This window comes from Phasianus colchicus, chromosome 3 (assembly GCF_987193195.1).
Source record: "Phasianus colchicus chromosome 3, bPhaCol1.hap1.1, whole genome shotgun sequence".
NCBI lineage: Eukaryota > Metazoa > Chordata > Aves > Galliformes > Phasianidae > Phasianus > Phasianus colchicus.
Window position 1 is genome coordinate 63906716 of NC_143438.1, and position 16291 is coordinate 63923006.

The following is a 16291-nucleotide window of genomic DNA, read 5'->3' on the forward strand; positions in this document are numbered from 1 at the left end:
TTGCTTACAGGTGAATCTTTTAATCGATTTACTCACACATTTGGCTTTTAAATTAACAGCGATTTCAACGAGTTGGAAAGTCAGCTCATACCCTTCAAAAAGCTCTGGAAAAGTTCTGTGAAGGACCTAGCTGTGGGGTTACGTGAGCCTAGTTTGGAGAGCTGTTCTCTTTACTTTCAGAACACGCAAAACAGAGGATAGAGCTCTGCTTCGTGAATATCTCCGTTTCAGAGAGAAATGCTGCTGCCACTGCACCCAGCACTGTGCCAGCACTGAGGCAGAGCTGGATGCACCTGTACCACGTGCCTGCTGCTTGCCCTGCCTGTGTGGGGCTGAGGAGACCTAAGAACAAGGTGATCTTGCGCTGAAATCCAGAGCTAAGAACAAATTCACAACAGTACTAATGGGAAAGAATAGAGGACGGTGTCTCCAAAGTGTCTTTCTCTCCATCTGAGACAAGGTAGAACATAACCTTGCAGAGAACAGCAGCTGTGTAAACACCCATTATTATTCTATAGTGCAAAATCATCATGTAATAGAGTGGTAATATACCCTTTTTCTGAGGCTACAGCCTGCAAGGCTTATCACTGATCACACTTATATATAGTTTTATACAGGAGACAATATGAATGAAATTAAAATAGATACTACAGATTCTGGTAGTTGAAGTCAGGTTTCAAAAACAAACACAAGGACACTGAGTGACAGGTGTTTGGCCCCTCCTAAGACCTGGCCCACTGTATGCCTGATTTTCAACACGGACTTGAGAGACGAAAATCAAAATTGAACAGAGTCTGTAACAACATACTTCTTTAAAAATAATACATTAGTTCTCCAGAAAATAAAGATCACGCAACATTAAAAAAAAAAAAGTTTCAAAACGTTTAAAACCAAATCCAGTACAGCAGATGTCTGTTCCATTGATGTAATATTACTTAAAACAAACATTTTACATGCTTTCTCAGCCATCTCACTGTTTTTACATGATCCACCCAAATGTCTAACTGCTGTCTGGAACAATGGTTTGGAATACTTCCAGATTACTAAGCTCTCTAAATGTTAAAATAACTAATACGCAGCATATGATGAATAAAAAGATATTGAGCAAAGTATAGCAAATGCATCTAAAGCACTGCCTTTACTCTAATGGTGATGTTAAATTAATAATAGTACTTCTACACTTATGCAACACCTTTCAGCTACAGACTTCAAAGTGCTTTATAAGCAATAATTAATTTAAATCATACATTGGCACAGAGAGCAGATATTATATTACAGTCATTGATTATTTCTGGAAACAAAGTAATGTAATATTCCATTACAATATAGCCATTACATTAATATAGTTGCAAGCAATTAAGATTTTATATTCAGGGCCCATGTTTCATGGAGCCTCTTAGAAACATGCTGTAAAATCCAATAAAATTTGCTCTCTTTGAAAATGTCTATCAAGCATGTAAGGTTTTTTTGGAATTCATTATGTATTTGTAACATATTATTGAGGAATTTTTTTTTTATTTTATTATCATGCCTCTTGTCTGCTTATTTCAACTCTGCTGAATCCTTCAAGGATATGTAATAACAACTTAGTTACTGTAGTAACTATGCTATCACATAGCATGTCATAGGAGTATGACATCAATAGGAGGAATAAGAGTCAGACCAAAACTCTCCAGGAATTCTCATAATTAGTCTTCAAACAAGCACTTTAATAAAAAACATGGGACAAAGAAATCTTTTGCTCTAACACTTCCTTGTGTTGCAGGAGAACACCTCTAGGTGAATACTTCCATATATCTGCTAGTCTTTCTCTCCCTCCTCCCCCCAGAAGAAAAAAAAAAAAAAGATTTTTATGTCTCAGCTAAACAGTTATCCCATACTGACTTTGTCATACTTCAAAAGTAACATCACAACTATTAAGAGTCAAAGGAACCGTAATTCTACCACTTAGACTAACAACACTGCACCTTCTGCTGGACATAACTAAGAGGTACATTCATGAAACATGTTAAAATAATTTCCATTTCTATTATTTAAACCTGTGGGCAAATGTGTTACCAAAATATCCAAGCAAGAGATGCAATGTAATCACTAACATTTGAAAAACATGTCTTACTCATCCTTGGCAGTAATTGCTAGCAGTCTCTTAGAAGCTTCTATAGTCTCTGAAATCTCCAAACCAAAGATCTCATCATCCATTGTCTACTTTTGCTGTCACAACTGCAACACAATTTAGACTCCAATGCAAATGTGTGATGCAAAATGGCTTATCCTTCATGAATCTGACCCGTGAAGTGCATCTCCGTACTTTGATTCCACTTCTTTTTATAGCAGCAGCAGTGACAGTCTTCAAAAGATCTGTTGAAGTGGTGCTAATCCTTTGTCTATAGGGTCTCCCTGCCAGAGGGGACAAGAGGCTTTTCTGCAAATGAGCTGCCACCATAGAACCATAGAATAGCTTTGGATCTTCAGTCCACATAAGCAAAAATGTAATTAGACTGTAAAACGGAATTTACTGGATATGCAAACAGGGACAAATTACCCTATAGCAGCGGGCCTTCTAAGTTGAGAAAAGTTCACAATGATGACAGTATTGCTTGGAACTCAGAAGTGTCTACACCAGTAACACTGGTGTCCCACTTTCAGTTTTCTATTTCTGTCAGGAAAATATGAAAAGCTAAGATTTTATCATTAAACTCCAAAAGATGATCTACAACATCAGGTTTGTATTATCAATCCACATATGTAATAGAGCTGATTTTCTCTTTTTTCCTGATCGACACTGTAGAGATACTCTTCTGTATAGTATCTCCACCATGACTTTTCCAGTTTCAAGGCCATTCATTGACTGTTTCAAGGAAACTCAGTATACTTGGTGTAAACCAAAACCACAAACTAAAGTTTTCTACCTGGGCTCCCATAATCCAATAGAAAAGTTACACTTGTTGGTGTGTTAGAAGCCCTGTATCTGGTGTATGGCTTCCCCTGACATTCCTGTAGAGCACATGCTCTTCTTTGTGCTACAACCACTGGAATGGGATACAAGCATGTAGTAGTACTTACATGTCTTGTCTAGCGACATAAAATGAGCAGTGATATATAATTCAGTATTTGATTTGCTCATAAATTGTTTAACATCATTATCTCTGAAATAACTCTGAAAATAACTCATTAGTGGATTTAAAAAAAAAAAAAAGATTGCTCACAGAGATTATCAGTATTTCTTGGAACTGAATAAAAAAACTCAATCAATAATCATCCAACAACTTTGTTTCAATGTATGATACCCATATTCAGATTGAATAAAGACTTCCACTGCACTGCTGAAAATATGCTGCAAAATTTTGAACTAAGATATTAAGTAAGGAAAATTAGACCCAAATCCAACTCTGATTTCATTATTATGTAAGTTAAAGTGGACAAAATCTTAAGACACATGGAGAATTTTCACTTTCTACAATTCCTTCACAGAACTGGCATGTTCTCATCTTGTCTTATAGTCCATTACAAATTCACTGGGAGCGAAAAAAGAGAATTTATGTAAATAACTATTTCAATAACAAGACTGAAAAATATAAATACTATCATAAAAAGTAATTATCTTTTCATACTTCACTCATTGTAAAAAAGTCTATTTATATACTGAAATATTTTCCAATTTTATTACCTCAGCAGGAACTCAGAAAATATCAGTCAAACAAATACGTCAAAATAGTATGTCCATTATGTTTTCAGTAACAGTCTACACACAGTCTTGGCTGGAAAAGCCAAGATTCAATCATTATCTACTTACCACAACTATCTGTGGTATTTCTAAGTCACCAGCTACTGCAATATTCAGATGAGAAAAAATGTTTTGTCATTACACAATGTCCTTCCATCAATGATCTCGTCTATATGACCTTAAACAAACTGTTACATAAAAACCTTAAACAAACCTTAAACAAAATGTTATATAAAGACACTTCTTAAAATTCTAGCTTACTTAACCTTAAAATAACCATGACATTTAAGTAAAAACTACTTAGTTCTTCATGAGATTAGGTCTTGATAGACAGACAGACAGACAGATTGATTGATTGATTTTACTGAAACTCAGTAAAACCAAACTGAAATTGTAGTATCACAGGAGACTGTATATATTTTATTTAATAACTGATGTTAAATTCTAGTGAGAAAAGTCCTTTGAAACATTTCACAGCTTTACTTTGGAAGATTATAGGAACATACAATTTTGTTAAAAATAAGACAATTTTTGTAATGGGAAATTTCTACAGATGTAATTTGAAATATTCTAATAGAAACAAGCAAAACACCTACACCATTATTTCTACATTATAATTTCGGCACAGTAAGGATCCACCAATATAATGGTGTCCCATGCAATCTACAATCTAGATGAAGCAAGTTCAGAAAAGAACCAATATAAATGCAGAAAGATACTATTCCTATTAGTAAATGAAGCTAGTGAGCTGACAGATCATGGCACTTGTAAAAGCAGCAAGTAAGTGATCTTTGAGAGTATGAAGTAATTAGGAGAGTGCCTAAGTACAACCAGACAGTGACCTGTGCAGGCAAGACTATTCATTAACAGATTAAGAAGGGAATAAGAAATGTGATGATGAAAACAAAGGCATGACCTGTATATAGAAGAGATGAAAGAATGAGCAAGTCTGAAAGACAAGGACAGAGAGGTTGCTGAAGCTAAGAAGGTCAAGGGGGACATCAACAAACACAGCGTAGGTATGAGTGAAGATGAAATCAGAGGAGGAGAAAGCTGTGGGGGAGTGGAAGTCATAGGGCTAAGATGTTTGATGTAAGTAAAGAGGATGGAGGGGAGAATGGAAAATTAAGTCTTGGTTCTGACAGCAAGAACGCCTCAGTTCAAGATCTTCAAGGAAAATATTACTCTAGACTAATGGCAGTGTAGCTGGTGGGTTCCAGGTGAGAAAAAGGGTGGGGATGGGAAAAGCACAAAAGTGAAATTATTTACAGAAATGCAGTATTGAGGTTAACTATGGGATACTGCTCAGTTTGCTTGGCTGAACAAAGAAGATTAAGTGCAGATCATTTTCAGAATTACATTCTTAAATCTGAATTTGAGAGTTAACATCAAGAAAGAGCTTTGTGCTGATATTTCACACGCAGTTTTTTTCGAAGGAAAGGACTAGCAACCTTAAACAAACATAATTCATATAGGAAATTTAGAAGACTTGGAAAAGCAAAAGCTGAATTTCTCTGAAATTAACTACCCAGACAGCTGGTTATCTACTGTCATGGTGGCAATTCTCTCTTACCCATTTACATTACAGGCTTTTGTGGGTAAGCAATCTCCTAGAAAGCTAAAACTTGGATTCTTTCTCAGCCTGAGAACATTTAAACCATTGCTCTTACAGTCCAAGTGTATGTTTCTTATTTATGCTTAATCCATGCTATTCAAGAACCAAGGAACAAGTTGCTTGCATCATTTTTGTTTAATCTGTACCTAAAATACGCAAATGGTATTTTGTGTAAACCACTACAATACATAACTGCACCTTCACTTGAATATCAGTTGATTAAAAGGTTTGTAATAGTACAATGTCATGATTCCTTTAGATCATGCTTCCTCTGTGGATTTATTGCATTTTGACAATAACTGATCCTTGAATCTCTGTTGGCAGATCATAGTGATTATTAGATACACACTCCCACACAGAGGTTTTCATTACCCAGATTACTCTGTACCTCGTGAGTACTCTCTTTCTAGTGAAGAAGGAAACAGAACCTACATCGTAAGCCTCTCAACTTTCTGGATGTGTGTTTAAAACACTAGGTATGCTAGAAATATATATCTATACTCAGCAATGATGTATATACATCTGAAGACGCAAAACTTGCATTATTTTTATTACCTAACCAAGCATCTTAAAAGGAGGGACATGTGAGGAATGGAGGAGGACCAACAATCAACAACACCTCAGTTGTGCCCAAATCTCACATCACATACAGACAGGCTAATTTGAATCCTTCCAGAAACAACAGTACTTAGTACTGAGTAAAAATACATACAGTGCACTGGAAATCACCTCTGAAATACCCCAGAAGGCATTAAATGTTTCAGCAAAATATAACACAGATAAATTTCATTTTAAAATGTCTGAAGTATAAAATAAAAACTTTACACCCAAATTGTACACTTCTGTTACTGTTCATAGAAATATAGAGGTATTAAATTAACTACTGTAAGGCTTCATCAAAATCCCCAGCTGGAAAATTAAGCATACAGAGGACTATTTTAAAAAGTTTTTATAAAACCACCAAGTGCCAGAACTATGTAGTTCACATAAATTTTATTTCCTCCAAAGTGAAGATACTCCCATATAAAAGTTGATAACTTATTTATTGTACTCCTATTTCCCCACCTCCACCTTCCTACCCCCTCTCCCCCCAAAAAATCCCAAGATTTCTAAATACAACTTTGAATGTAACCATACAATTAGGGTTTACATTAAGGCCATTTATGGACAAATGCTGAAATTTCTCATTACAGATTTAAGAAACTTCTGAATATCTAATTGCTTTTTTTCTTTCACAGCTTGTTTTCTAGTGAGAACAATTGCAAAAGATCAAGTATCTTTGTTCCTTAGGAGATCATCTGCTCCTGCTGCTCATTTACCATCTGAAATCACTGTCATCTGTTGGTGACAATCTAACCATCTTCACAGTGACTAACTGTGATGTCACAAACAAATGATTATGATTTCAGGTGGTGAACAAACAGCAGGAGCAGATGTACTTTGAAGAACAAAGATTGTAAAGTCACACATGAATCCCTAGTAATAAAATGTTAGGCAATAAAAACAAAAAGCCCGTCCTTTACAGAGAGGTAGGCTTGTTCTGAATGCAATTGTTTTATCATTAGTTTTTTAATATTTACTTTGTGGACACTAACATTTCTGGAAATAGATAAAGGAAATCTAGTCTATGAAAACTGAGGGTAGGACAACAAAGAAAAATTATGAAAGCAATTTTTTTCCTTTTTAGAAATATAAAAAAAACTCAAAATACTTTTTCCTTTGAGTTTTATACAGTTTTGTTCTTCATTTTTCAACATTTTATGCCTCATCTACAGCTTCTCCTAGAACACACGCTGTATCATATGTATGATTATCCCTATCCAGAAAAACAAAACCAAAAGCTGAATGTTCCCAAGAGACTACAGTTTGCATTAGGACTGTTTATTTGTTTCACATTTTGTTTTTGTGAGTACTTGCTTAGGTCAAATCCTAAGAAATAAATGAGCATCCTGTTGACAGTAAACATCTTCTACATGGGCTGCAAATATTTGTGCTCAAAGAATACTGGCTTCAACATCACTTCCAGGAGCATCACGGAAAAATCTCACTCATGTCTCTGTTATTCCACGTGTGGAAGATGCCTAAGATCTTCCAAAGAAAGGAACAAATAGGTTCTTGTTTCAAGTCATCTTTGGGATTGTGCAATGAAGATGAAAGGTAAAGAAGTAAATCAATGGGAAGAAGCTTTGCCAATGAGTAGGAGGAACAGAAATGAAGTCTGCTGCAACGGTAGCTACAAAAGCACATGAGGTAGGGAAACAGGAGAAATTTCAAGGACATGTAACAGGAAATACTAAAAATGCATCAAGTATGTAGGAGGATAGACTGAAGGGTATTTCTCAGCCAAAACAAACTACATAATAAAAGCACAATGGAATCTGTTCTTCAACTCCACTAAAATACATAACTTTTTTGTTTCTGTTGTACTACAATGTACAACTTCACTTTACTATTCCAGTTTTATTTCACATAGTTTTATATGAAAATTTAGTGCATTATGTACACAAAGAAAGAGTACCTGTCTGCCAAAAGAAACTGATGAATAATATGCTGGGCTAATAGGATACAGTAGCCTTACTAGAATAAAATTACTAGAAATCCAAATAGGAGATGCCAAATGGTAGATGCAGAGATCTTACAGCCTATCCTAGGTTTTCAAGACCACTTAAAATTAAATTTCAGGATTACAACAAATGCAAACATCAAGTGAATACTGCATAGGTATTCAAACCCTTCCTATTCCCAGTAAAATGATAGCACAATCCCTCTGAAAACAAAAATGATACACTTTAGTCAGCTAATTAACATGAATAAGTCCTCTAGACTAGAAAAAGGAGTAAAGGACTCAGGAGCTTAAGCACAATGGTGTCTCAATAGCACTGTCAGAAAAAAAGATGATGGTTACTGACATATTTAGTACCCCTCATTTGATTTCCAGTTTACTTGGCTATCATAAGAATGAAAATGAGACCACCTAAGAATGTCTTCCATGCATTAGAAATGCGATCTAGACTGTAAACCTGTTCTGTACCACAGACTGTGGTATCTGCAAATACGTCTGTGCCTATGCAAGAAAAAAAGTCCTTTCGTTACCACAGGTTTACAACACAATGATTGTTGATCCTGTTTCCTGTAGAATGAGTTTGCCTTCACCTTCTGGATTTGGCTTCACACATATGTTCAACAAAGTACTCTTACCAGGTAAAGCCATCATATTTTCTTATTGGTGTAGTAGATGGTCATCCTGTTATCTGTACATATCTTTGCTCCAAGGCAGGGTGAGGATAGCAGAGAAAAGCTTGAGGTCTTATTTTGCTGTCCTAAACTTCAATATGTTAACATTTGAAGATGTTAACATTTGTAGATGGTAACAGGCCACGTCCCTACACATTTTGACAATACAAACAGCAATAATCTAGTACTGGTAAGGACTTCCTTCAAGACAGGGTTTGAAGGAAGCAATTAAAAATAAGTCTTAGATCCTGTAATATCCTCCATTTCAGGGAAAAAACGATGGCATATGTTGAACCAAGGTCACTACAAATACTGACAAGTCTTTGGGGTAAATTGAAGCACAAATTATTCCTCAATTCTTCCCCAGGTCCAGCAACTGAGAAGACTCCATATATACTTGAAGACTACTGAATTCCCTTAAAAACACATTTAGGACTAAGTCAGATGTCAAATTCAAATGTTATCAGAAAAAAAAAAAGACAGTCAGGGGACTGGAGCACCTCCCCTATGAAGACAGGCTGAGGGAGCTGGGCTTGTTCAGCTTGGAGAAAAGAAGGCTGCGGGGTGACCTCATTGCAGCCTTTCAGAACCTTAAGGGAGCCTACAAATAGGAGGGGAATCAACTCTTTGAAAGGGTAGATAACTGCAGGACGAGGGGAAATGGTTTTAAGTTGAAGGAGGGGAGATTTAGGTAAGATGTCAGGGGGAAGTTCTTTACTATGAGAGCGGTGAGGTGCTGGAACAGGCTGCCCAGAGAGGTTGTAGATGCCTTGTCCCTGGAGGAGTTCAAGGCCAGATTGGATGGAGCCCTGGGCAGCCTGGTCTAGTATTAAGTGTGGAGGTTGGTGGCCCTGCATGTGGTGGGGTGATTGGAGATTCATAATCCCTTCCAACCCTGGCCATTCTGTGATTCTAATATACTTTCACATCTATTAAAGTTCATAGTTTAGAGATGATATTTGAGACTCTTATGAAGTTCAAAAATCAACATGGTTCTGGAGAAGAATAAGGTACTCATGGAAAAGTGAAGAAAATGCTATTTATATGATCTTTGTCATACTACAGCATGTCCAGAGCTGGGAAATATTCACAGAATAATGGATGATTTGGGTTGGTAGGGAACTTACAGATCATTTAGTTCCAGCTCCTGCCAGGGACAGGGACAAGTCCCACTAGACCAGGGACCAGACCAAAGCCCCATCCATCCTGGCCTTGAACACATCCAGGGATTCAACAGCTTCTCTCAGAGACCTGTCCTGAGAGACCCTGTTACCACCCTCACAGTGAAGAATTTCTTTCTTGTATCTAACTTAAACCTACTCGCTTCCAGTTCAAAACCATTACCCTTTATCCTATCACTGCACTCCCTGATAAAAGAACCTCTCCCCATCTTTCCTGTGGTTCTCTTTAGGTACTGGAAGGCTGCTATACAGTCTCCCTGCTATACTTCTCCCACGTAAGCAACTTCAACTCTCTCATCCCGTCTTCACTGAAGGTACATTCAGCCCTCTAATCTTCCTTGTGGCCTCCTCTGGACCTGCTCCAGCATGTCTATGACTTTCTTAAGCAGGTGGGGCCCCATAAGAGTGGAACAGAAGCGATAAATCATCTCCTTTGCCAGCTTAATCTATCAGAAAGACCTACAGGCTTGTCCTATTAACAACTGTAGTGTTTGCAGTAAAACTGAAGTTGGTTTTCACCAGCAAGGTCTCCCATGTTTTTGGATGCATAGACAGGTCTCAAGGAGGAAGATAGAAACAACTAGGAGTGGAAGCTAATGTGATCTCTAGAGAAAATTTCAATCCATAGAAGTCTACTGGGTCAAATGAGATATATCTCTGGGTTCCAAATGAACAATTTTTTGTCTTTTGTGGCCACTATCTATCATCCTTGAAGAGCCATGCAGATCAGGGGAAGTCTCCAACAGCTAGAGAAAGGCCTCATCACCTTTATGAAAATAGGCAAGCTGGTCAGCCTTACTTTAGTCCTCAGGCAAATCATGCAGTAAGTCTTCTAAAAGCCATTACAAACCCAGAAAAGAAAAAAAACGTTGTTGGGAAAAATCAGCATGAATTTATCAAAGACAGAATAAATACCTAAACAATAATAAATGCCTGAACAACCTGATTGTCTTTTATGATAGAAAAATTGGATTTATGAATAAAGTGAGAACAGTGGATGTAATTTGCCTTGACTTGAGCAAGGTTTTGACACAGTATCCCACAGCATCCTTGTATACAAGCTGGGATATTAGAGTCTAGGAAATTTAATTTTTAGATGATGAAAAACTGCTTGCAGGATAGTGGTAAGCTTTGTGAGATCTAATAGTAGCTTTCCAATACCTAAGAAAAGGTTGTCAAAATGATGGAGTTGGGCACTTCACAGAGGGAAGGTAGCAGCAAAACAGGAAATGATCATCATAAACAAACAGATGTTCCAACTGGATAAAAGTAAAAAATACATGAATAAATAAATCAGTATGAGGAAAACTATACGTTGTTCTGAGAAGCTGTGAAATCTCTACCCTTGGAGAAGAAGAAGATACATAAGATAAATGCAACCTTGCTGAAATGTGGTACTGACCCTGCAATTCAGATGACTTCTTTAATTCCCCAACAACCTGCAAGACTCAATGGTTTAATAAAATCATGACTGATTTTATTAAATGAACAAATAAAAAATGTTGAAAATAAAGGTAAACGAAAATCATCTTGTTCCTGCATTTATTCATATTTGTATTCACACACAGGATACTTCAGAGTTAATTGATCAAATTGCAAATTTAGAGAAAACATTTCAATTGGCTTGAATAATCTAAATCCTACAGAGACTAAAAGAACCAAGAATAAATAAGAATGTAGAAAATTATACTTACTGCTACTTGTTGGCTCAGGAAACCCAACATTCTGTCCGTTCCAACTCTTGTTTTCTCCAAGCTGAAACAGGTAGAAAGAGACAAATAAGTAAAGATTAAACTACTACTTAAACAGAACACTCATATTTATAAATTAGATTGAAATATTCTAAAGAGGGTGATTTGGGATTGCCACATCTGCTCACACATCTTTGCTAATATATCTTACTTTTGGTCTAAAGTAGGTTATTTAAGGAATGTACCCTTCATGAATAAACATTAATAACTACTGCCTAACACTGAAATATAAATATTTCTCCAAGGATTAGGCTCTACTCAATGTTACCAAATCAGACTTAAAATTAAATGTTAAAAGCAGCTCTCAACTGAAAATATACACAGAAATTACATTCTAAAACAAGAAGATCCTAATATCTGCTTATGAAAGAATGCATAAATAATGCGAAGTACTTTGAGTGTTATTTTAAAATATTTACTTGCTAGGAATCCACTTAGTTACATAAGTAAAACCAAAATAGATTCCTGTGATTTTCTTCTAATATATAGGGTTTTTGAGGAAGGTAATTGTCTTCACAGGTTATAGAATTGAAGAACTGGTTATGCACAACAAAGGGTATTATGTGATACAGGAAAAGGAAGCAATTAACATAAGATGTTCAGAATAAAACAATTCCTCAAATCTACGAGGTAAATGAAGTGTCAGTATTCTAGATTTATGTGTAAATGTAGAGAAATGTCCTCATGAACTATGAGCTATTGACTGTCAGATCAATTAATGTCACACAAATGATCCTCTTCAAATTTCACTGAGATGCAGATACAGACAGAAAATTCCCACTATCAGCACAAGCTGGGGGATGTAAGGATGGAGCACAGTCCTGCCAAAAAGGACTCAGGGGTACTGGTGTATGGCAAGCTAGATACGAGCCAGCAAAGTGACCTTGCAGCCCAGAAAGCCAACTATATGCTGGGCTGCATCAAAAGAAGTATGGCCAGCAGATCGAGGAAGGTAATCCTGCCCCTCTACTCTGTGCTGGTGAGACCTCACTTGGAGTACTGTGTCCAGATGTGAAGTCCTCAGCACAGGAAAGACATGGACCTCTTGGAGCATATCCAACATGGACCTCTTGGAGCATATCCAACATGGACCTCTTGGAGCATATCCAGACGAGGGACACAAAAATGATCAAAGGGATGGAACATCTCCCCTGTACGGACAGGCTGAGAGTGCTGGGGCTGTTCAGCCTGGAGAAGAGAAGGTCCTGGAGAGACCTGCTAGCAGTGTTTCAGTATCTACAGGGGGAGCTGCAAGAAGGAAGGGGACAGACTCTTCAGCAGGGTCTGTTATGACATGACAAGGGAAAATGGTTTCAAACTATAAGAGGGGAGATTTAGATTGGATAAGAAAAAAGTTTTTTAGGATAAGGGTAGTGAAACACTGGAACATGTTGTCCAGAGAGGTGGTGGATGTCCTGTCCCTGGAAACATTCAAGGTCAGGCTGGACGGGCCTTGGAGCAACCTGATGTAGCTGTAGGTGTCCCTGTTCAGTGCAAGGGAGTTGGACTAGACGACATTTAACTGCCTCTTCCAACTCAGATGATTCTATGATTCTGTGGCAGGTCTTAGAGATAGATGTCTCTGAAACTGGACACACAATTCCACAAACTTAATTTCACTTAACTTTTTTTATTCATATAATGAATAAGAATATTGTAAGTATATCCAGAGAAAAGACAGTTCTTCAAAAGAATACACAATCTGAAATCTGCAAATATGTTTGCATTTGCAGCAGTTACAACAGCATGGTTTTAGCATGAATCCACAAAAATGTGACTGCAAAATCTGCCAAATGCACTGCTACAAGATGAATAAAATTCTATCACTCTCCCCATTCCCCTCTTTTGCTGTTTATTATTTTCATCATGATGGAGAATTTAACAAGAATTCAACTATCTGTAAATTATCCTTAGTGCTGTCTCACACAGATGTAACGTACTCTAGTTTTCTTCTAAGAGAATAAAGATGGCAATACGAAATGAAAAGGTGAAAATGTTTAAAAAGTGAAAGCATTACAACTTTCCATTCTCACCCGTAGAATATAATTCTGGTAGCTACAAAAAATCTCCCATGGCACTTTCTCAGTGCTCTGCACTTATACTACTGATTTCTTCCATAATTTGGATTACTTCAGAAAAGAAGTACATTTACATTTTCATGTTACCTGGAATAACTGTGTTAACATTGGCACCTTGCATGACTTACACAACGCTCCTGGTCTTCACTGAAAGTATGGATACCATTGTATTGTATGGATCAAGGTTGAGGAAGAAGGAACACAGAATTTGAGAGGTTTTTGTTTTAAGGAGAGGAGGAAAGGAGATGAAAGGACTCAGCAGTTATGAGTATAGGGGGTTTCATTTTTTGAAAACATCAGAAAAAACAGTGAAAATTCTCCATTTAGAGGCCAACTTGGTCTAGCTAATCTGCACTGGGCTCACTTGGGATGCAAAGAGACACAAAAATCTTCTAATGGCACATATTTACAGTGCAATTTATACGGAAGGAATTTTACAATGGTCAAATCGGTAGAGCTCTAACAGCTATTTTCCTTCTTCTCCAGCATCAGACATGTCTTGATTGAGGAGATTATCTGAGCAGGTCCCAGTTAGTGTTGAGTCATCAAGCAAGAATGCTACAATTTTTAGTGCTGAATTAAAGCATCCCTCAGATCAATCAGAAGGATATATTTCACTCATACTGTGTACAGATACCATGAGAATGCTTGTCAAAAGAAACAGTCTGACACTCCAAATTTAAACAATGAAACAGAGTTCCAATGAACTCTGGAGAAAAAAAAAAAAAATTTCTTGCACTAATTTTTTGTTTTATGTGTCCATTGTATTTTGATCTAGTAATAAAAGTCCCAAACCTAGATGGTACTACTATCTCCCCTGCTCTATGTGTAGAGCACTTGTTTAGTTTGAGAACTGTTGTTTGTTTTTTTTTTAATCTATACAAACTATCATGTTCATGTGCTTTACATAGTCAGTCTACTGTATGCAGAAAATCAATTCAGATGTTCTAAAAATATTTTATGTCCTTAAGCCTAACAAAGCTATTAAAAAAAAAAAAAAGATCTTGAATGCACCCATTTCACAAAACTTGAGTAGTGCACATTTTGTGTATACAGTATCATATTTGATCATTATGTTCAGAATAACATTAGGCTTCTGTGCTTTACTCCAATTCTAAGATTCTAAGATCTCTACTTCTGCAAATATGTAATTACGTCTGTTTTACTTTTTTTTTTTTTTTTTTTGGACAATGCATAGAATGCAAGAAAATAAAGCAGCATCACCTCTTCCCTAACCACTCAACAGCACTACAGACAGATTTCTCATGTGGTCCCTGTAAATACCCAGCAGAACATTCTGTTGACCTGAGTCAGCAGTTGGCTTATGCAGCCACAGCAAACGTTTAAGCTGTGATCAAAACATACACATGCAGGAACCCTGTGTGTGTGTGTATGACAGAAGCTGTCCAGAGTCCACAGCTTAGCCAAATGCCTTGCTCTGATCTTGTCAGGACACAAAAAGTAACGCTTTAACACCTACTTTGATTACAAAACCTTGAATCAGTGAAATCAAGACAGGCCAGGAGTGCTACTCTGCACATCGCTAACAAGGCAATACATAAAATAATAGACTTGAATTTAAAATATTATTTCTTTTCCAGGAAATACTGACACACATTTTCTTTCTCAGACATTAAAAGGCTGGAAAGTCCATTATTCTTCTAGAATTATTCTAGAATATATTCAATGGGAAGACAAATAGCAATGAGTATTTTATATATGAAAATTAATGACAACATTCTTCCCTATTCCAGAAGAGGTATCCTCTCACTGTACCTATAGCAGTATAAAAGAGGAATATTTTTAAGCAGAAATATAAACACAAGTTACATGTACACTTTTGCACACGCACTTCCTTCTGGAACTACATTTCTGTTCTCTATTGCTCTTACTGCACTTATACTGCTTGCTGCCGTGAAATGAAGGCTGATCTCTGACATGCAACCCAGCAATGCAGTGCACAAATTTAAGGATCTGTTCATACCAAGTAATTAGCTGATATGGCCAAGAAATCTGGACAAAGGTAGAATTTGGGCATCACAATTGGTTCTCACCTTTTCTGTCTGGTCTTGAAGTGGAGTAGAGGCTTTGTAACCCAGCTGTAGCAACATTGCTTCTGCTGCATTTCTTTTAGCTATTTTCTTGTTTGGGCCTGTTCCAGTAGTAATCTCATTACCTACTTTTACCTTAAAAAGAAAATATTAATCATAATTACAAAAAATGCAAGACCCTTTAACATCACCACACAATAATCCTGTTGACCTACCGTCAGCTCTTCTGATAAAGATGCAATCCTGTAAAAGTAAGAACAGTACCAAAGTGGATTGCAATATTGCTTCCAAACTTAAAGCTTGTTAGGATTTTTCAAGAAGGTCCACAAATTCATACCAAAGAGCTACATTTCTATTTATCTTTTTTTCCACCAACATCTGTGTCAACCCCATTCTCTCTGCTGAACATCTTCCCCAGTTATGTTCCTCGCTCTCTCCTAACATCAGAATAACCTGGACTCCCTCGTATGAGCCTTCAGCAGCTCCCCAGTGTCAGCAGGACAATATCCTGAACAATGGAGAGACAAACAATGACTCAGAGATTGTAGCTCAAGGAGAGCAGTTTTTCAGAAGGATGAAAACTATATTCACATTCCTTCCACCTCACTGCACTGCAAGAAATGCAGGAGTAGGAGCTGTTTCCTTTTTCTGTCTTCA

General features: G+C 36.9%; 1 protein-coding gene across 9 annotated transcripts in view; it reads right to left on the reverse strand.

Moving 5' to 3' along the window:
* Positions 1-16291, reverse strand: part of STAU2 (staufen double-stranded RNA binding protein 2) — a 165912-nt gene that overhangs the window by 82110 nt on the left and 67511 nt on the right. For all 9 annotated transcript variants that reach the window (XM_090137718.1, XM_090137719.1, XM_090137720.1 and 6 more), the window contains exons 10-11: positions 15638-15769; positions 11449-11509 (exon numbers count right to left, since the gene is read on the reverse strand). In XM_090137718.1, coding sequence (XP_089993844.1) covers positions 11449-11509; positions 15638-15769 — 193 coding nt within the window. The remainder of the gene's footprint in view (positions 1-11448; positions 11510-15637; positions 15770-16291) is intronic.